At 43.9% G+C, this 21,145-nt stretch overlaps 1 protein-coding gene across 2 annotated transcripts in view; it reads right to left on the bottom strand.

The window, feature by feature from the left end:
* Positions 1 to 21,145, bottom strand: part of LOC126284692 (coiled-coil domain-containing protein 96-like) — a 141,731-nt gene that overhangs the window by 57,819 nt on the left and 62,767 nt on the right. For both annotated transcript variants that reach the window (XM_049983816.1, XM_049983817.1), the window contains exons 5-6: positions 19,814 to 20,047; positions 2,061 to 2,147 (exon numbers count right to left, since the gene is read on the bottom strand). In XM_049983816.1, coding sequence (XP_049839773.1) covers positions 2,061 to 2,147; positions 19,814 to 20,047 — 321 coding nt within the window. The remainder of the gene's footprint in view (positions 1 to 2,060; positions 2,148 to 19,813; positions 20,048 to 21,145) is intronic.

Genomic DNA, 21,145 nt, shown 5'->3' on the forward strand with positions numbered 1-21,145 from the left:
CCATCGCAGTCTTTAACACTGGTAGCATGCCACGACAGCGGGGACGTGAACCGTATGTGCAGTTGACGGACTTTGAGCGAGGGCGTATAGTGGGCATGCGGGAGGCCGGGTGGACGTACCGCCGAATTGCTCAACACGTGGGGCGTGAGGTATCCATAGTACATCGATGTTGTCGCCAGTGGTCGGCGGAATGTGCACGTGCCCGTCGAACTGGGACCGGACCGCAGCGACGCACGGATGCACGCCAAGACCGTAGGATCCTATGCAGTGCCGTAGGGGACCGCACCGCCACTTCCCAGCAAAATAGGGACACTGTTGCTCCTGGGGTATCGGCGAGGACCATTCGCAACCGTTTCCTTGAAGCTGGGCTACGGTCCCGCACACCGTTATGCCGTCTTCTCTCACGCCTCGACATCGTGCAGCCCGCCTCCAGTGGTGTCGCGACAGGCTTGAATGGAGGGACGAATGGAGACGTGTCGTCTTCAGCGATGAGAGTCACTTCTGCCTTGGTGCCAATGATGGTCGTATGCGTGTTTGGCGCCGTGCAGGTGAGCGCCACAATCAGGACTGCATACGACCGAGGCACACAGGGCCAACACCCGGCATCATGGTGTGGGGAGCGATCTCCTACACTGGCCGTACACCTCTGGTGATCGTCGAGGGGACACTGAATAGCGCACGGTACATCCAAACCGTCATCGAACCCATCGCTCTACCATTCCTAGACCAGCAAGGGAACTTGCTGTTCCAACAGGACAATGCACGTCCGCATGTATCCCGTGCCACCCAACGTGCTCTAGAATGTGTAAGTCAACTACCCTGGCCAGCAAGATCTCCGGATCTGTCTCCCATTGAGCATGTTTGGGACTGGATGAAGCGTCGTCTCACGCGGTCTGCACGTCCAGCACGAACGCTGGTCCAACTGAGGCGCCAGGTGGAAATGGCATGGCAAGCCGTTCCACAGGACTACATCCAGCATCTCTACGATCGTCTCCATGGGAGAATAGCAGCCTGCATTGCTGCGAAAGGTGGATATACACTGTACTAGTGCCGACATTGTGCATACTCTGTTGCCTGTGTCTATGTGCCTGTGGTTCTGTCAGTGTGATCATGTGATGTATCTGACCCCAGGAATGTGTCAATAAAGTTTCCCCTTCCTGGGACAATGAATTCACGGTGTTCTTATTTCAATTTCCAGGAGTGTATTAATAGCTCACAGTGACCAAGTTCAGCAGACCAAGCGTGCAGCAATCTACGAAGCATAATCTATCTGGCTAATGCCAGGCAGCATGTCACAGGGTTTGCAACACAGCTGGCTCACTGCAGTTGAATAGCATATTGACTGCTGTCCATTGGAGACAATGGCATTATGTCTTGTTAAAGATAATTGCATGTGTCCACACTTTGTGGCTCATCAGCATTCTTCACAGCACCTCAGTGTCACAACAGTGGATTTTAGTGCTTCGGATTGGTGCTTTTTCTCCATGTCAGTGGCCTCATAGGTGTTCTTGTGGAAACATTTACCCACTCCTGTCGCATAGTGCTTTTCTGTACGAATTACACTTAGCGAAATCATGTTGCTGAATAAACGACTCAGACTTCTCTCTCAGGCATAGCGAAGCAATCAGTTCTGGGATAAGTCAAATTATTTGTAGTATGATCTCCACGCCTGCTTGTCATTCTGATTGCTACATGGCACGCTGACGTCCTTTGACTTGAATTAGCTCTGGGCGGAGAAAACTACAAGAAAATTTTTATTTGCTCATGATCCGCTTCTGCAAGGCAACAGTAACCTCAGTAGCTTGTGTCCTATGGATGGTCACTGCATCTTATTACCACTATTAAGGACAATACTTATGGCCAAGAGTTCTGGATTTTTTCCGTCCCCATACATTCATTATTTCTTTAGACAAAGTTCACTGTAATACACTCTATGAAATTCTAAAAGTAGCAGGCACGACATTCATGAACCAAAATATTGTTCAGTTTGTACAGTAACCAGACACAATTGGCAACCAAAGTATATTTTATTGATATGGCTTACACCTGCCAATTCTTACCTCTCCGGCCTCCAGGAGTTCCTTCTCGAGAGATTCAGCCATCGCAGCTGTGTCTGCTACAGCCGGAGGTGATGTACGTGACACTGTCTGCACAAGACACGTTCATGTAATGCACTAATATGCAAAAGTAAGCATAATCAAGAAATAAAAGCACTTTTTACATTTGAGCATGTAGAGGATTACAGAAGCTGGTTGAAGAGAAACAGGTGGCAGAAATATGTAAGCAGCGTTTAAGAGCCTATAGCGAGGCTCAGCTACTGTGGGAACCCATCTGTACTTGGTGAGATATATCATGGTAAAACCGCGAGTAACAAAAAGCACATAGAGAGTTTCGAAATATTGCGAGTTACAGTATTTATAGGTAGTGTCACAAAGTGTAAATTTATCTGATTTTCTTAATTTTTATCTTATTTATTTACTTAAATTGATCTGATTTCGATCTTCTGACCCTTTCTTAGATCTGACAAGGCGTTTATGTGTACAGTATTTTTAAATCATATACACAAAGTAATAATGAAAATTGGAATTTGATAAATTGTAACAAAATGGAAGTCATAAATCTAAAACTGTTTTGAGACAAGATTGAAATGAACGAATAACAGTACTGATTAAGAACTAATAGCGTTAATACCAACACTATTACTACTACTGCTACTGTTATTGCTGCTAATAGTAATAACAATAATAATAATAAACAGTAGCATATACAAAATATATTTATTGGTGTAGAAAAGTGATGTAGCGAGTTCGGAGGAAGAAAAATTTAGATACACTGCACCAGACAGGAGCACTGGGAAATGACGAAGGTCTCGTTGGAAAGAAGGTTATTTAGCTTTAGTGGCGTACGGAGTGTGTGCAGGGCAAAAGCAGAGGTTGTTGTTGGCTTAATAGGTCTGTCATTAACTGTCTTTTGAACCAGTAGATGTCATTCAGGTCACTGACGGTGTCGGAGATAGTTCCAAATCCGGCTTGCCGCTACCAGTAAAGAACTGAGTGACGAAGTGGGACAGAAAAAAATGTGCTCCGATAAGAACTCGCGTGGTGCATTTGAGCGTATACTCAGGAAAGATATGAGGGTTGTACTCGCTGATAAGATGGCAGAGGAGACGGAGAGTTTGGAAATATTTGCACTCTGCATAAGATGGTGAAATATATCAAAAAGTCTAATATGAAAAAATGCCATAAACAGGCGTTCATCACCATTTACATCTGACGTGAGCTCTCCTGAGGATGACCTTTAAGGATAACACCGCTGTAATCAATAAATAGAAGTTCAAGCATTTGTACAACAGCGTTTTTGAGGTCAAAAAGGAAGTTCTTTTTATATTTTTATAGGGCATGATGAGCTGCTGATACCTTCTTGCTATGTTCTCAACCCTATCCATTATTATTTTTATACTTTTTCTCTGGGAGAGATAAAGTTATATTGGCCCTTTTAGAATTAAAGATATTCGGCTCCTCAATGTTTCAGGTTGTCGAACCTGGAATTTCTAACTAGAACCGCTTAGGTTTTGGACGGATTGACCTTTAATCCTACACCCTATGCACATTCTGATAAAGCACAAAGGTCGCAACTGCCATTCTTGAGTATTGTTGTGAAGACGATTTGCATTTGGGTACAACTGGAAGTCGTCAATGTAGAACGTCATATGTATCAGATCTGATAATAATACGTTCAGTAGTTTTTCTGTTATTTAATTCAGATCGAAACATTCAATAGTCATAAAATTTTGAGGTAGAAAATCAAAAGTGGCTGTAACATGCAGGTACGAGGGTCGCTCCAAAATAAATGCACACAATTTCTGTAAAAATACAGTTTTCATTCTACATGTGTGAAAGTTTTACAGTGTGTAGATACATCCTTCCCGCTTGTTTTCAAACTTAGTTCAACCTGTTCCCGTGAGTGGCGCCATCACAGCATCTCTTCAAGATGGCTGTTATACTTGACGTTCGTCAGAATCAACGTGCTGTCATTGAATTCCTGTGCTGTAAAAACGAGACAGTGGGAAACATCCACAAGAGGTTGAAAAAGGTGTATGGAGATGCTGCTGTCGATCGCAGTACAGTTAGTCGGTGGGCAAGCAGGTTACGTGATGAAGGCGGGCACGGCAATATTGAGGATTGTCCTCGTAGTGGCAGGCCTCGTACTGCACACACTCCAGGCAATGTGCAGAGAGTTAACGAATTTGTGACTGCTGACAGACGCATCACATTGAATGAATTGTCACACTACGTTGGATAGGGGAAGGAAGTGTTTGCAGAATACTGAAAGTGTTGGCGCTAAAAAGGTTTGTGCGAGGTGGGTTCCCAGGATGTAGACGGTGGCTCACAAAGATACAAGAAAAACGGTATGCAGCGAACTTTTGGAACAGTACGAGAATGGTGGAGATGAATTTCTTGGAAGAACATGGCTCCATCATTTTTCACCAGAGACGAAGAAGCAGTCAATGGAGTGCATCATGCAAATTCACCCAAGAAAAAAATTTCAAAACCACACCTTCTGCTGGAAAAGTTATGGCTACGGTGTTTTTCGATTCCGAAGGACTCTTGCTTGTGGATATCATGTCAAGTGGAACCACCATAAATTCTGATACATATGTGACGACACTGAAGTAACTTCAAGCTCGAATGAGTTGTTCCACCACATCGGCAAAAGCAGGATGTTTTGCTATTGCACGACAATGCACGGCTACATGTCGGTCAAAAAACCATGGAAGCGATCACAAAACTCGGATGGATAACACTGAAACACCCGCCTTACAGTCCTGACCTGGCTCCATGTGACTACCATCTCTTTGGGAAACTGAAAGACTTTCTTCGTGGAACAAGGTTTGAAGATGATGACTCCCTTGTGTATGCTGCCAAACAATGGCTCCAACAGGTTGGTCCAGAATTTTACAGTGCGGGTGTACAGGTGCTGTTTTCCAGATGGGGTAAGGCAGTTGAGAGGGATGGAAATTATGTGGAGAAATGAAAATATTGTTCCTGACGGATGTAGCTACTCACTGTAAAACATTCAAACATGTAGAATGAAAGACGGATTTAAAAAAAATAGTGTGCATTTCTTTTGGAGTGACCCTCGTATGTACTGCCAATGACTAAAGCTACTGGGTTTTTACTAAATTTGATGAAAATCGTTGTGCACCTGAGTTACTCTACAGATATAAAGGGTGAGTCGCGTAGCACTCCTTTTATTTCATGAAGAGTTGAAGATATGGGGATGTGCCTCTAAAGCTTAGTGGTCCATGTGAAGTACCGATCTCAGATTCCTCGTACCGCCAAGGAAATTTTCTTGGTTGGAAGACTGGTATGGGACGCACGCACTCTCGTGATGCCAACTGGAGGGCTACTTGACTGAGAAATATTGACTCCAAGGCGTAGAAAGTCAGCAGAACGGCCGGGAGACCGGTGCGCTGTCAACATACCATTCCAAACAGCTTCGAATGACGCCGTTGGCACAGGATGATGGCAGTGGTCAGTGAGCATTCCTTCGTCCTTTAGGGCCTGGTCGATGAGCTAATTTTTTAGGATATAGAAGCATGGTGTTTGGGAAATGATATAAAGCAGAGGGGCACATAAATTTGTGTTTGTTTAATCTTACTAAGTCTTGTATCTGGAGAAATATCTAAACGAATATTACGTCTTAAATTGACCGGTAAAATTTTTCTACAGGGCTTGGAACGCTGATTGAAAGTCTAATTTAGTCATAGAACGGTTGTTAATTTTGACGTTGAAACTAAACTTTTCGCACAAGTATACGAGAAACTTGTTAAAATTTGGAGTTAAAGCGTCTAGAGTTGGCTGTTGTGGTGTAAACGTCACCAATGGGGATGTTACAACACAGAATAGTAAGAGCTATAAATTAGAAAAAAATTATTAAAATCATTCAGTGGACAGTGTTCTGCTCGTGGGTGAGTTTAATGCCAGGATTGGTAATCGAACAGAATGGTATGAAAAAGTTATGGGTAAATTTGGAGAGGATTGGAGGCCAACAGAAACGGGAAACAACTCTTGGATTTCTGTTCCAGTATGGGCTTAGTAATCACAAACTCCTTTTTTTAAACATAAGAACATTCACCGGTATACTTGGGAAGGCAGGGGAACCAGACCTGTCATTGACTATATAATAACAGATCAGGAATGCAGGAAGGCCGTGAGGGACACACGTGTATTCAGGGGATTCTTTGATGACACTGAGCACTATTTCATCTGCAGTGAAATTGGGATTGTGAGGCCGAAAGTGCAGGAGGTCAGGCCCATATGTAGGAGGATAAGAGTGGAGAAACTTCAGGATAATGAAAACAGGCACAAGTACATAACAGCGATCTCAGAAAGGTGCCAGTTAGTTGAATGTAGTCAATTACAGTCATTGGGAAAGGAATGGACAAGGTACAGGGACACAGTACTAGAAGTGGCTAAAGAATGTCTTGGAACAGTAGTGTGTAAAGGTAGGATGAAGCAAACAGCTTGGTGGAATGACACAGTCAAGGGAGCCTGTAAAAGGAAAAAGATGGCGTATCAAGAATGGCTACGTACTAGAACTCAGGTAGACAGAGAAAGTTATGTTGAAGGAAGAAACAAAGCCAAACAGATAATTACAGCATCCAAGAAGAAATCTTGGGAAGACTTTGGAAACAGGTTGGAGACTTTGGGTCAAGCTGCTGGAAAACAATTTTGGAGTGTAATTAGCAGTCTTCGAAAGGGAGGTAAGAAGGAAATGACAAGTATTTTGGACAGGTCAGGAAAACTGCTGGTGAATCCTGTGGATGCCTTGGGCAGATGGAGGGAATATTTTGAAGAGTTGCTCAATGTAGGTGAAAACACGATCAGTAATGTTTCAGATTTCGATGTACAATGGGATAGGAATGAGGATGGAAACAGGATCACATTTGAGGAAGTGGAGAAAATGGTCAGTATATTGCAGTGCAATAAAGCGGCCGGGGTGGATAAAATTAAGTCGGAGCTCATCAAATACAGTGGAATGTCAGGTCTTAAATGGCTACACAGGATAATTGAAATGGCGTGGGAGTCGGGACAGGTTCCATCAGACTGGACTAAAGCAGTAATCACACCAGTCTTTAAACATGGAAACAGAAAAGATTGTAACAACTACAGAGGTATCTCTTTAATCAGCGTTGTGGGTAAAACCTTCACAGGTATTGTCGAAAGGAAAGTGCGAGTATCAGTTGAGGACAAATCGGATGAAAATCAGTGTGGGTTTAGGCCTGTTAGAGGTTGTCAGGACCAGATCTTTAGCTTACGGTAAATAATGGAGAAGTGTTACGAGTTGAATAGGGAATTGTATCTATGCTTTATAGATCTAGAAAAGGCATATGACCGGGTTCCTGGAAGAAAGTTATTGTCTGTTCTACGAGATTATGGAATAGGAGGCAAACTTTTGCAAGCAATTAAAGGTTTTTACATAGATAGTCAGGCAGCAGGTAGAGTTGACGGTAAATTGAGCTTATGGTTCAGAGTAGTTTCAGGGGTAAGACAAGGCTGCAACCTGTCTCCACTGTTGTTCATTTCATTTATGGATCATATGTTGAAAACAATAAACTCGCTGGGTGAGATTAAGCTATGTGAACAAAAAATAAGCAGTCTCGCATATGCGGACGACTTAGTTGTGATGGCAGATTCTATTGAAAGCTTGCAAAGTAATATTTCAGAGCTAGATCAGAAATGTAAGGACTATGGTATGAAGATTAACATGTCAAAAACGAAAGTAATGGCAGTGGGAAAGAGATATAAACGGATTGAGTGCCAAATAGGAGGAACAAAGTTAGAACAGGTTCACGGCCTCAAGTACTTAGGATGCATATTCTCACAGAATGGCAACTTAGTGAAAGAACTGGAAGCGAGGTGTAGCAAAGCTAATGCAGTGAGCGCTCAGCTACGATCTACTTTCTTCTGCAAGAAGGAAGTCAGTACCAAGACTAAGTTATCTGTGCACCGTTCAATCTTTCGACCAACTTTGTTGTATGGGAGCGAAAGCTGGGAGGATTCAGGTTACCTTATCAATAAGGTTGAGGTTACGGATATGAAAGTAGCTAGGATGATTGCAGGTACTAGTAGATGGGAACAATGGCAGGAGGGTGTCCGCAATGAAGAAATCAAAGAAAAACTGGGAATGAACTCTATAGATGTAGCAGTCAGGGCGAACAGGCTTAGATGGTGGGGGCATGTTACACGCATGGGAGAAGCAAGGTTATCCAAGAGACTCATGGGCTCAGGAGCAGAGGGTAGGAGGTGTCGGGGTAGACCAAGGAGAAGGTATCTGGATTCGGTTAAGAATGATTTTGAAGTAATAGGCTTAACATCAGAAGAGGCATCAATGTTAGCACTGAATAGAGGATCATGGAGGAATTTTATAAGGGGGACTATGCTCCAGACTGAACGCTGAAAGGCATTATCAGTCTTAAATGATTATGATGATGATGATGATGATTTAAAATATTTTTCATCAAAAGTCCATTGAAGTTCACTGAAGTAATATTCATCAGTAATGCTTCGGTTTTGTTAAACCTGTACTATCTGATGAAAAGTGTCCGGACGCCCTGACCACTAAATGTTACGAGAGTAATAAAGAAGGGGGGCGTGTTGTGTTGTCATTAGAGAAGCAGCAGAGTGGGTCGGTCCCTAGTGGTCAGTGACTTCGAACATCAACGAACATGCCACCTGAATAACGAATGCATCATGGACATTTCAGTCCTTTTAAATTTTTCGAAGTCGACTGTTGGTGATGTTACTGTGAAGCGAAAATGCAAAGTAACAACCAGAGCTAAACCAAGACCGGGTAGAGCTCATGTACTGACAAACAGGAACAGTCCGCGTGTACTTTCGATCAGATAGTCAATATTTATTAACTGTGTAGCGTATTGTCCAATTAAGATGTACGAGGGGGGACCCAAAAGTAAACGGAATCGTAATGATGCACATCGTGTACTCGTAGTAGCAGGTTGCGCCGCCAAAGGTTTGTAGTAGTAGGAGCTCTGCTGAGTCATTCTGCCTCACGGCGTCACCCAACAGTGACAAGTATGGTTCTTTGAGTGTGCGTACAGTGCAGACGTGACACGAGGAAATGGCTAGTTCTTACGAACAATGTGCGGCAGTGATGATCATTCACATTGCTACAAGCACAAGCAAACTCGAGTCTTGCAAGATACAGAGGCAGACGCAGGAAGGTAGCCAGTACGTCTGTCGAGTGAGTACACACATTCAGCGGAAAGGACACTGCGACACAAAACCGAAGAAAGCGAGACAAGCATATTGCTAGAAACTCTTTCATAAGAGGGCATAGTGAGAAACCGATACAGACTTTAACAGCCTGTTAAGTGAATATATCAGAATAAGGAGGACATATGCCGTCATAGTCGAACCGAGCCTTACGTCATTGCCTCACTCTAGCTCCCTTCAAGTACCTCAGCTCTCCAGCTGGCATTCATAGTAAATGCACTCCATTCCATGCTTATGATGCTGTAGCGAATCTTTGTCCTAGATGCTCCAACACTGTCTCTTAAATAACCGAAGATGTACTCAAAATGATGGCCTTCACCTGATGAACTTCATGTTGCTCGCCACCTACCATCTACTAATGGAGAAACTGTCTTTCCACAACGCCACATAGCAGAGTGCTGTCGGCATAGAACTTCATTGTGCAAGCCAGAAACAAGGTCTCTTGGGGTACATGTTCCTGTTCAAAATTCAGGGGCCTCTGGGTGTTGAAACCTACCAGAGGTAGATACGAGGTCAATCGACCATCGACTACTGACACCAAGTAAATCATGGATGGGTCATCAAGTGTCATCATAGAATTTGGAGTGAGACCGAGGACACTCCAGCAGCTAGCGCGAGACTACTACGCACTGGGAAACAGCTATGTCTGCTCGCTGGCTATCAGCCATGGCGTCAATGTCGCTGACGTATTCTCCTGGGGGTGCAGCTGCTGAGCTGGCGGGACTAACATCAACTAGAATCGATCATGCACCAGTAGCTTATCTACAGCCGTAGCTGGTGAGGAAGAACTATGACCTGTAAATCTTGTGAATAAATGACTGAACTCGAATAACACTTTACTAGCGTCGAAGATGCTACACAGGTTCCCAACAACCATCCTGATTTAACGTAGATGTGTCTCCTCTCGACACTCTGCAGGGCTCTCAACTGAAGCTCCATCGTTATATATAGCAAATATTGAATGGCTATGCTCATACATACATATCAAGACACCCCATATCAAGACAGCTGTAAGAGAAACAGAAAATTTGAGATGTTCACTGGACTGAGACAAGAAGGCGCCGTTTCACTTATTTTATTTAACCTCGTCTTAGAAAAATGGTTCAAATGGCTCTAAGCACTATGAGACTTAACATATTAGGTCATCAGTCCCCAAGACGTAGAACTACTTAAACCTAACTAGCCTAGGGACATGACACACATCCATGCCCCAGGCAGGATTCGAACTTACGACCGTAGCAGCAGCGCGTTTCTGGACTGAAGCGCCTAGAACTACTCGGCCACAGCTGCCGGCACCTCGTCTTAGAGAAGATCGACAGAGAATTTCGTAAAACTAATCCACAAGGGATCCAAATGCAGGAGGTGAACATTATTAGACTTGATGTAGTATTAATGTTCCAAAACAGAATTAATCAAGATGATGCAAAATTATTGCAAAATTGCTGAGAAGGAAGGATTACATGTTAATCAAGAAAAGACAGAAAATCTGGTCCTAAGTAATAATAACCAAAGCTATGCACCTTTAGCTGCAGCTGGATTCACTTTCAAAGCAGTTGACCGCTTAAAGGACTTAGGGAGTCTGTTTAGTGACAATAATGGAATGGGTATAGAAGTAGATGCCCGATTAGCAACAGTGAACAATTTATCAGAATCTTGCAGAAGAGATCACTTAGCACAAACTTAAAAATCCGTTTCTGTCAGTCAGCCATTATACCAGTAACATTACACGGACGTGAAGCATTAATATTTAGAAAGAAAGATGAAGAAAAACTGTTGATATCTGAAAGAAAATTACTAAGAAAAATTTTTGGTGCAGTATATGATGAAGATAACGTGGGAATGAAGAACTAAGAGAGTTGTACAAACACCGTAACATCGTAGATGTACTAAAGAAGAGAAGGTTGAACTGGGCAGGCCATATAGCAAGAATGAAAGAAAACAGACTACCTAGAATAGCTTTCCGAAGGACAATAGAGGGAACGAGAGGAAGAGGAAGACCCAGAAATGGGTGGAGAGATGTCATCTCTTCAAGGTAACTGGAATACCATTTGAAAAGAACACTGTCTGACAAACAGAATGAAACACCCACACGGGGATGAGGAAACGATATAAAACTTCATGGGTTGGGAGGTTGTGTGATATCTAAGTGATTAGAAAGTCGAGTGCAATTTACAGAGAACACGGCACCATGAAAACACTTCTCACTACAACGTAGCACTCCCTATGGCCTGGATATTTGCTCTGTTTCAGATGGAAAGAGTGTCAAAAAGCTGTTGTATCATCTCCTGACGCAAGCTGGCCCACAACTATTGTACTGTCCTTCATATTCCGGAAACTGGCAGTGAGATGGAATTGACGCCCTAGCTAGTCCTACATGTGATACATGGACGACGGATCTGGCAATTTTGCCTAAACATCACCTAAGTAGTTCATACAGACACATGCCGTGTGTGAATGAGTATAGCCCTCTTGGAAAACGGTATCACGATACTGTAACATGAGAGGGACACAAGATGTTCGTGATATACAACTGTGCCGTCAGAGTTCCCTCAGTCAATGCCAGCCACGGCCTGAAGTCATACTCTACGGACTCTACAGCTCCCCAGACTATGACCCCACGAGTAACACCGCTGTGCGTCTCCAAAACACTGGAAGAAAGGGATCTTTCCCCATATCGCCGCCAAAGTCGCCGACGATAGTAATCTGGGTAGTGCAGACCCACGATTCATCGCTAAACACAGTGCGATGGTATACATCAGCAGTCCATGTTTCCCGGCGACGGCCCCCACCAAAGGCAGCCGTTTTTGTCGTAGTGTCAACTTCAGCCTACACTTAGAACAGTATTTTCCTAGTCCGGCTTCTTCTAGCATGTGACCAGTGGTGTGGTATGATACAGAATGTCCCAGAGCGCCCGCTACATATTCTCCGTTGGCAGCTGCACATGCAATGAGGTTACAGTGTACTTGGTACATAATAGGACAATTCATTCAAAGATGTTGAGGTATTTTATAGTGTTGGGTTAACAGTAACTTTGCACCTCATGAACAATCTTTCACCCAGACGTATGTATGCCCAATCTACCTTGTAAATAAATTCCGGTCGCCGTTTTTGTAGTTTATCACTTTCGTTATCCTACCACGCCGTTTCACAGAGCCGTGTTTTTAGACTTCTTCAACTTATTGCTGTGCGTGGGTGCTGAATGACAGCTTTAATCTGACCAAGGTACAAAATGACCTAAACAGTTTAGCTCTTCCGTATTTGATGCACAATATTATCCTTGTACAGTTTCGATTACAATAACAGTTGAACAGACCTATCTATCTTCGTAGCTCAATGACAAATTACAACATACACAGGGTCTCTCAAGCCTTTTGCGTCAGACTGAAACAGGTAATAATGGGTCAACAACAGATTATATTGAGACAGGAAACCAATGGTCGGAAATGCATATTCATTGTGCTATGGACATGCATAGCATACACAGCATAGCAACAGTGTAGCTCGTAATAACTGTTCAGAGTAACGACCGTCAGACTCAATGCATGCAACGGCGCATGAAGTCCTACCGCACTCTTTCAAAGATACCTGGAGTCTGTCGCACCAGGAGACAGGCAACTTGGACGCTAGCAAGCACTTCTTCATCCTTGTCTATGGAGGTTTCGTACGCCAACGTCTTTACGTACCCCCAGAGGAAGAAGTCCAGAGGTGTGAGATCCCGCGATCGCGGTGACCATGGGATAGGACATCTCCTTCCAATCCAACGATGAAAGTTCTTATGCTCGTAACATTAATATCGAATCGTGTAGAAGCCATTCCGTTTCGTGGACAAAAATGGGTACAGTCTCCACGAACTGTGCAGCGCATTTCGCAGGAAAACCAGGTAGCACATGAGGTCATATTAGGCGATCTTGGTTAATTCTGTTCCAGTGTACGGCAGACACCCGACATCTTTGCGAGAGCTCTCCAGAACTGCACGTGACGGTGCAATGCGTCCACTGCGACTGGCAGTCGTCGCTTTGAACAATTACTATGAGATACGTTCCTACGTGTGTATATCCGTCCACAATAAATGTCCATTTCAATCCATTGATTCCCTGTATCAATATAATTGGTTGTGAGCCCATTACCCCCAGTTCCAATTTGAGCCAAAAGGTTGAAACACACTACACATGGCTTGCTTTGACATCTGCTATCAAGTCCATTCAGTCCATGAGTGGCATTTTTGAGTAACCAACTTTCAACTCTTTTTAATCGGTTACATTCTAACACGTCCCCCTTTGCTCCTTGGCCTCCAAGGCACAATCAAGCCGCGACGCCCAAAGAACAATCATTCACCTGCACATTCATAAAACGAGAACGCGCACAGCAGGGTATCCCACATTTAACAGCTACGTAAGACGATATTCTCAAATTGGAAGAACGTATTTCGTCAGCCTAAGATAACAAAAGTGTAACATGTTATCCCATAGAACCACATATTACCCTACAGTGTTCGGATGACATCCACCGGAACCCTAACGACGGCTATGCCTGCTGTCACGTTCTCATGCAGCTGAGCATCGGATTACGTACGTATGAATGCCCCACAAATCTGGATACTGCACGATTCGACCAGTCGGCCAAATGGAGGCCCACAATGAGGCCCATTTCAAACTCTGATAATGCTGATAACGCTGACGACCACCAGTATGCAGCTTCTCCGTGTCCTTCACAACGATCACACATCATCTCGCGCAGTTCTAGTTCCTTAATAAATTCCACCAGGCCTAGAAACTGCACTAAATACAAACAGGAATAATGGTCTCTGGTGGTGGTTCTACCTGGCACATACATCTATAGCTCTAATAATTTACTTATCCGCCGATGGCGTGTACATGCACCAACTTACACTGGCATCCGACCGTGTCTTCGGGATGCTTCACTTTTATTGTCAGGAAAAGTATTTCGTTTTATTTTCAAAAACCATTCTTGCTTCAACATCTCGGCCACTACAAGAAGTAACAGGACTAAACATTCAACAAAATTACGTGCCCTCCAACATGGTATAATTTCCCGAAAAACTCGTTTGGTATCTTAAACAATTCACGAAGCAATGGGCGTTTTACGTCCTACGCGACTCTACTTGTTGTATACGCTTTGCTGGAAAACTTTTACAAAACTTCAGATATTTAATAAACAATAGCGTAGCAGTAGGAAATTTTGATGTAAGTAGAGTGTATCAGTGAAGTTCTGTATTTGACCCGTTTGAAAAGTTTAGTTTTATGTGATTTTATAGTGGGAAACTTAGGATTTGTGCAATGCACTGAGGTGACAAATGTCATGGGATAGCGATATGCACTTGTACATATAGCTGTAGCGTTGCATATGGAAGGTATACAAGCCCTGTGCATTGGCTGAGTTGTCATTTGTATTCAGGTGTGTCATATGAAAAGGTTTACGACCTGATTATGGCCGTACGACGTGAATGAACAGCTTTGAATGCGGAATGATAAGTGGAGCTAGACGCATGGGACATTCCATTACGGAATATTCTAGGATCTACAGCTTCAAGAATGTGCCGAAAATACCAAATTTCAGGCATTATATCTCACCACAGGCAACGAAATTGCCGACGGCCTTCACTTAACGACCAAGAGCAGCGGCGACTGCGTAGAGTTATCAGTGATAATACACAAGCAACACTGCGTGAAATAACTGCAGGAAAGAATGTGGGATGTATGTGAGATGTACGACGAACGTATAGGTTAAGACAGTGAGGCGAAATCTGGCGATAACGGACTATGGCAGCAGACGGCAACTTGAGTGTCTTGGCCAACAGAACGACATCAGCTGCGACGACTCACCTGGGCACGAGACCTTATCGATTGGACCCTGGACGAATGTAAAACCCTAGCCTGATCAGATGAGTCCCAATTTCAGTTGGTAAGAGCTGATGTCAGGGTTCGAGTGTGGCGCAGATATCACAAAGCCGCGCATACAAGTTGTCAAAAATTTATCGAGAAAGCTCGTAGTGACTCCATAATGGTGTGGCCTGTGTTTACATGGAATGGACTGGGTCTTCTGGTCCAAGTGAACCAATGACTGACCAAAAATGGTTATGTTCGGCTAGTTGGAGTCCATTTGCAGCCACTCATGGACTCCATGTTCTCAAACAACGATGGGATTTTTATGGATAACCATGCGCCATATCACAGGCTCACAATTGTTCGTGATTGGTTTGAAGAACATTGAAAACAATTCGAGAGAATGATTTGGCCACCCAGATCGTCCAACAAGAATTCCATCGAACATTTATGAGACATAATCGAAAGGTCAGTTCGTGCAACAAAAATGATTCAAATGGCTCTGAGCACTATGGGACTTAACATCTGAGGTCATCAGTCCCCTAGAACTTAGAACTACTTAAACCTAACTCACCTAAGAACATCACACACATCCATGCCCGAGGCAGGATTCGAACCTGCGACAGTAGCGGTCTCCCGGTTCCAGACAGTGGCGCCTAGAACCGCTCGGCCACTCCGGCCGGATCAGTTCGTGCACAAAATCCTGACAGGCAACACTTTCGTAATTATGAACGGCCATGGGGACAGCATGGTTCAGTATTTCTGCACGGGACTCCCAAAGAATTGTTGAGTCGACGCCACACCGAGGTGTTGCACTACGCCAGATAAAAGGATGTCCGTCAAGATAATAGGAGGTAACCCTTAACTTTTGTCAGCAGGAATATATGTGCTTATTAGGAAAGTTGTAACATGATTAATAACTGTTACTAAAGAAACTACGGCGGTACAAGGTTTTTCATACAGACAGACAATATCAGAGAACTGTTGTTCATGGCCTATTGATTTCAAATATAGTCTTCTATTATTTTATAGTTGGGGACTTACGATAGAGCAGTACATAGATACCGTTAAGCGTTACTAGAATCAACTCAATGTCCTTTGCTGAAATAAGAACACATCTATAAGGAGCTGACAAATGATGTAGGAAACCTACAAAACTGGGCCTTGCACCGGCTCGGTTAACCAGCCTATACAGATATCAACACAACCGTGAAGTGTTCTCTTAGATCTACATCCACAGCGGGATGCGGCTGAGTTCTTTAGAGAAAGTTTGTGAGTGGAATACGATGAGAAGTTTTCCCGTATGAAGTGTGTTATACCACATGTGGTAGAAAGCGCGCCCAACCTCAGGTGACTGTCTTCTCGTTAGCCAGTGCTTCATCTTGGAGAATGCGTAGAGACTCAGTTTTAGTACAGAAATGTGTGGCTGAATTGTTAGACATTTCATACCTGTACTTTGCGATTGTTTGAAATTTACAGATCAGTAGAGAGTCTATGTTGCAGCCTTGACTTTAAACATAATGAGCTCAAGTGCCCGTGAATTGGTTTCGGTTTACTTTCAAAATTACAGTACTTCATGACATGAGGGTTCCATTTGTACTTGTTCAACAACGCGTCTTCCCTGACAGTAGAAGTATAACCTACCCGCCCAAATAACATATGCGAACAACTAAAGATACAAAAAAAGGTCATTTTGCCGGCCGTTGGGGCCGTGCCGTTCTAGGCGCTTCAGTCTGGTACCGCGTGACCGCTACGGTTGCAGGTTCGAATCCTGCCTCGGGCATGGATGTGTGTGATGTCCTTCGTTTAGTTAGGTTTGAGTAGTTCTAAGTTCTAGTGGACTGATGACCACAGATGTTAAGTCCCATAGTGCTCAGAGCCATTTTGATCATTTTGAATAGATATAAACAATCGCCGCTCAAGAATGCTATTTAAAAGATAATTATCGTCTAAGCATGAAAGTGTAGTTGTAAGGAACGAAATATTTTCAGTCTTTTAAAGCTACTTAAAAATTAAATTAGTGTCTCTGAATGAAAATGTTCTAGTAGGAAATGAAATATTTTCATACTCTTAATACGAGGGTCACTCCAAAAGAAATGCACACTATTTTTTTAAATCCATCTTTTATTCTACATGTATGAAAGTTTTATAGTGTGTAGATCCATCCTTTAGGAACAATATTTTCATTTTTCCACATAATTTCCATCCCTCCCAACTGCCTTACGCCATCTTGGAACCATCGCCTGTATACCAGCACTGTAAAATTCTGGACCAACCTGTTGGAGCCATTGTTTGGCAGCATGCACAAGGGAGTCATCATCTTCAAACCTTGTTCCACGAAGAAAGTCTTTCAGTTTCCCAAAGAGATGGTAGTCACATGGAGCCAGGTCAGGACTATAAGCCGGGTGTTTCAGTGTTGTCCATCCGACTTTTGTGATCGCTTCCATGGTTTTTTGACTGGCATGTGGCCGTGCATTGTCGTGCAACAGCAAAACATCCTGCTTTTGCCGATGTAGTTGAACACAACTCAGTCGAGCTTCAAGTTTCTTCAGTGTCGTCACATATGCAGCAGAATTTATGGTGGTTCCACTTGGCATTATGTCCACAAGCAAGAGTCCTTCGGAATCAAAAGACACTGTATGCATAACTTTTCCAGCAGAGGGTGTGGTTTTGAATTATTTTTTATTGGGTGAATTTGCGTGATGCCACTCCATTGATTGCCTCTTCGTCTCGAGTGAAAAATGATGGAGCCATGTTTCATCACCTGTCACAATTCTTCCAAGAAATTCATCTCCACCATTCTCGTACTGTTCCAAAGGTTCGCTGCATACCGTTTTTCTTGTATCTTTGTGGGCCACCGTCTACATCCTGGGAACCCACCTGGCACAAACCTTTTTAGCGACAACACTTTCAGTATTCTGCAAAAACACTTCCTTCCCCTATCCAACGTAGCGTGACAATTCATTCAATGTGATGCGTCTGTCAACAGTCACAAATTCGTTAACTCTCTGCACATTGCCTGGAGTGTGTGCAGTACGAGGCCTGCCGCTGCGATGACAATCCTCAATATTGCCGTGCCCACTTTCATCACGTAACCTGCTTGCCCACCGACTAACTGTACTGCGATCGACAGCAGCATCTCCATACACCTTTTTCAACCTCTTGTGGATGTTTCCCACTGTCTCGTTTTTACAGCACAGGAATTCAATGACAGCACGTTGCTTCTGACGAACGTCAAGTATAACAGCCATCTTGAAGAGATGCTGTGATGGCGCCACTCACGGGAACAGGTTGAACTAAGTTTGAAAACAAGCGGGAAGGATGTATCTACACACTGTAAAACTTTCACACATGCAGAATGAAAACCGTATTTTTACAAAAATAGTATGCATTTGTTTTGGAGTGACTCTCGTACAGAGTCCAATAATAATATTATAACTTCTTTTACAGTTATAGGTATTTGTGATCCTACTTAACTGTATTGTCTGTGCTTTCGATCTGTTTATGTATGTTGGACCGTATTCCAAATACAAATTGACATAATGCAGTTACTAACTATTGAGAGGTACGTACTAACATATGTAAATCTGACCAATAATACTTTACATGGGAACTTATATTCTATGATGAGTGCTGTAAACTTAAAAATTTGTTGATCTCCCACTTTTCATTCCAATTTCATGGGATAGTAAAGGGGCGGGCGGCGCCACAAGCCCAATGGCTAACAATGATTCTCAGACTAATGAAGGTGGTGTAGATAAAACTGTTGTGGAATGCAGTGTCTAGCCGGACAGACGGTCTATCATAGCCGGCCGGGGCGGCTGTGTGGTTTTAGGCGCTACAGTCTGGAGCCGCGTGACCGCTACAGTCGCAGGTTCGAATCTTGCCTCGGGCATGGATGTGTGTGATATCCTTAGGTTAGATAGGTTTAAGTAGTTCTAAGTTCTAGGGGACTGATGACCTCAGCAGTTAAGTCCCATAGTGCTCAGAGCCATTTGAACCATTTTTTGAACGGTTTATCATAAGTATTGGTTGTGGATCTTTGGTTTGATCGAGTGGAGTGTCAAGCAGTGAGGGCTCAGACCACCATAGGTACTGGACATGGGTCTGCAATGTAGTATAATGTAATGTAGCAGTGAGGGTTTAGTCGTCCAAAGGTTCTGGATGTGAACCTGCTGTGCACAGGTGTGTAGCGGCTAAAAATGAGTGGTCGGACTTTTAACAGAAATGGATGTTAACGTGCTATGCAGGGGACTTTAATAGATAGCAGGGAGAGGTCTAGTTTTCAAGAGGCCAGGAATGTGAACATGCTGTGATTTTCAGTGTAGTAGCTGGGAGCGAGCAGTCAGGCATGTATGTGGTAAATGAAGAGAATGAAACATATATCAGTGAGGGTCACATGTAACAGAGTTAGTGGTTGTCGTCCTGCCATGCAGTGGAGTGGAGTACCTAGCAGTGAGGTGTCAGGCATACGGAGGTAGTGTACATGGTCCAGCCATGCAGTGGTATGTGGAGGTTATCAGTGAGAGAGTAGAGATCCAGAGGTAACAGTTGTGAACTATTGGCATAGGGGAGTCTAGTGGCTACCAGTGACTTGTCACGTTTTTAAAGGCATTGCCTGTCTGCCTGCTGTGCAGAAGAATGTAGTGAGAGAAGGCGAGGAGCTGGACTTACGGAGACCGAGGATATGTGGGTTTTGGCCTTCGGGCGGCGCTGCATGCACCGCAGCACCTTGGAATGCAGCAGCATGTTCATGATGCGCAACCGCTGACCCTCGTCATACAACGCGTCGAATTCTTCCAGCAGCAGCTGCCGTCTCGCCCACGCCTCTTGCACACTCTTTGACTCCGCCTCTTCCTCTTCTAGCACCTTTTCCTCCAAACTCCCCTCAGAAGACACGATCTCTTCCTGATAACACAGTACATTACTCTTAAATTACTACTGAACCATAAAAAGGGTGTCTTTAAGGTTAAGCGAAAATTACATTTATGGATGAGGATCATAAACCGAATATTTTTGAATGTTCTTTTTTTTACCTTCAGTCCAAAGACTGCTTTGATGCGGCTCTCCATGCTACTCTAAGCTGTGCAATCATCTTCATCTCTGAATGATTACTGCAACATCCACTTTAACCTGCTCACAGTACTCTTCTCTTGGTATCCGTTTGCAATTTTTACCTTCCCTCCACCCACCACCCCCCCTACATACCCTTCCCATACTATACTACTGGCTACTGCTACACCACGAAGATGATGTGCTACAGATGCGAAATTTAACCGACAGGAAGAAGATGCTGTGATATGCAAATCATCAGCTTTTCAGAGCATTCACACAAGGCTGGCGCCGGTGGCGACACCTACAACGTGAAGACATGAGGAAAGTTTCCAACCGATTTCTCATACACAAACAGCAGTTGACCGGCGTGGCCTGGTGAAACGTTGTTGTGATGCCTCGTGTAAGGAGAAGAAATGCGTACCATCACGTTTCCGACTTTGATAAAGGTCGGATTGTAGCCTATCGTGATTCAAGTTTATCGTTTCGCGACATTGCTGCTCGCATTAGTCGAGATCCAATGACTGTTAGCAGAATATGGAATCGGTGGGTTCAGGAGACCAATACGGTACGCCGTGCTGGATCCCAACGGCCTCGTATCACTAGCAGTCGAGATGACAGGCATCTTATTCGCATGGCTGTAAAGGTTCGTGCTGCCACATCTCGATCCATGACTCAACAGATGGGGACGTTTGCAAGACAACAACAATCTGCACGAACAGTTCGACGACGTTTGCAGCAGCAAGGACTATCAGCTCGGAGACCATGGCTGCGGTTACCCGTGACGCTGCATCACAGACAGGAGCGGCTGCAATGATGTACTCAACGACGAACCTGGCTGCACGAATGGAAAAACGTCATTTTTTCGGATGAATCCAGGTTCTGTTTACAGCATCATGATGGTCGCATACGTGTTTGGCGACATCGCGGTGAACGCACATTGGAAGCGTGTAT

The sequence above is a fragment of the Schistocerca gregaria genome, chromosome 8 (genome assembly GCF_023897955.1).
Source record: "Schistocerca gregaria isolate iqSchGreg1 chromosome 8, iqSchGreg1.2, whole genome shotgun sequence".
Lineage (NCBI taxonomy): Eukaryota > Metazoa > Arthropoda > Insecta > Orthoptera > Acrididae > Schistocerca > Schistocerca gregaria.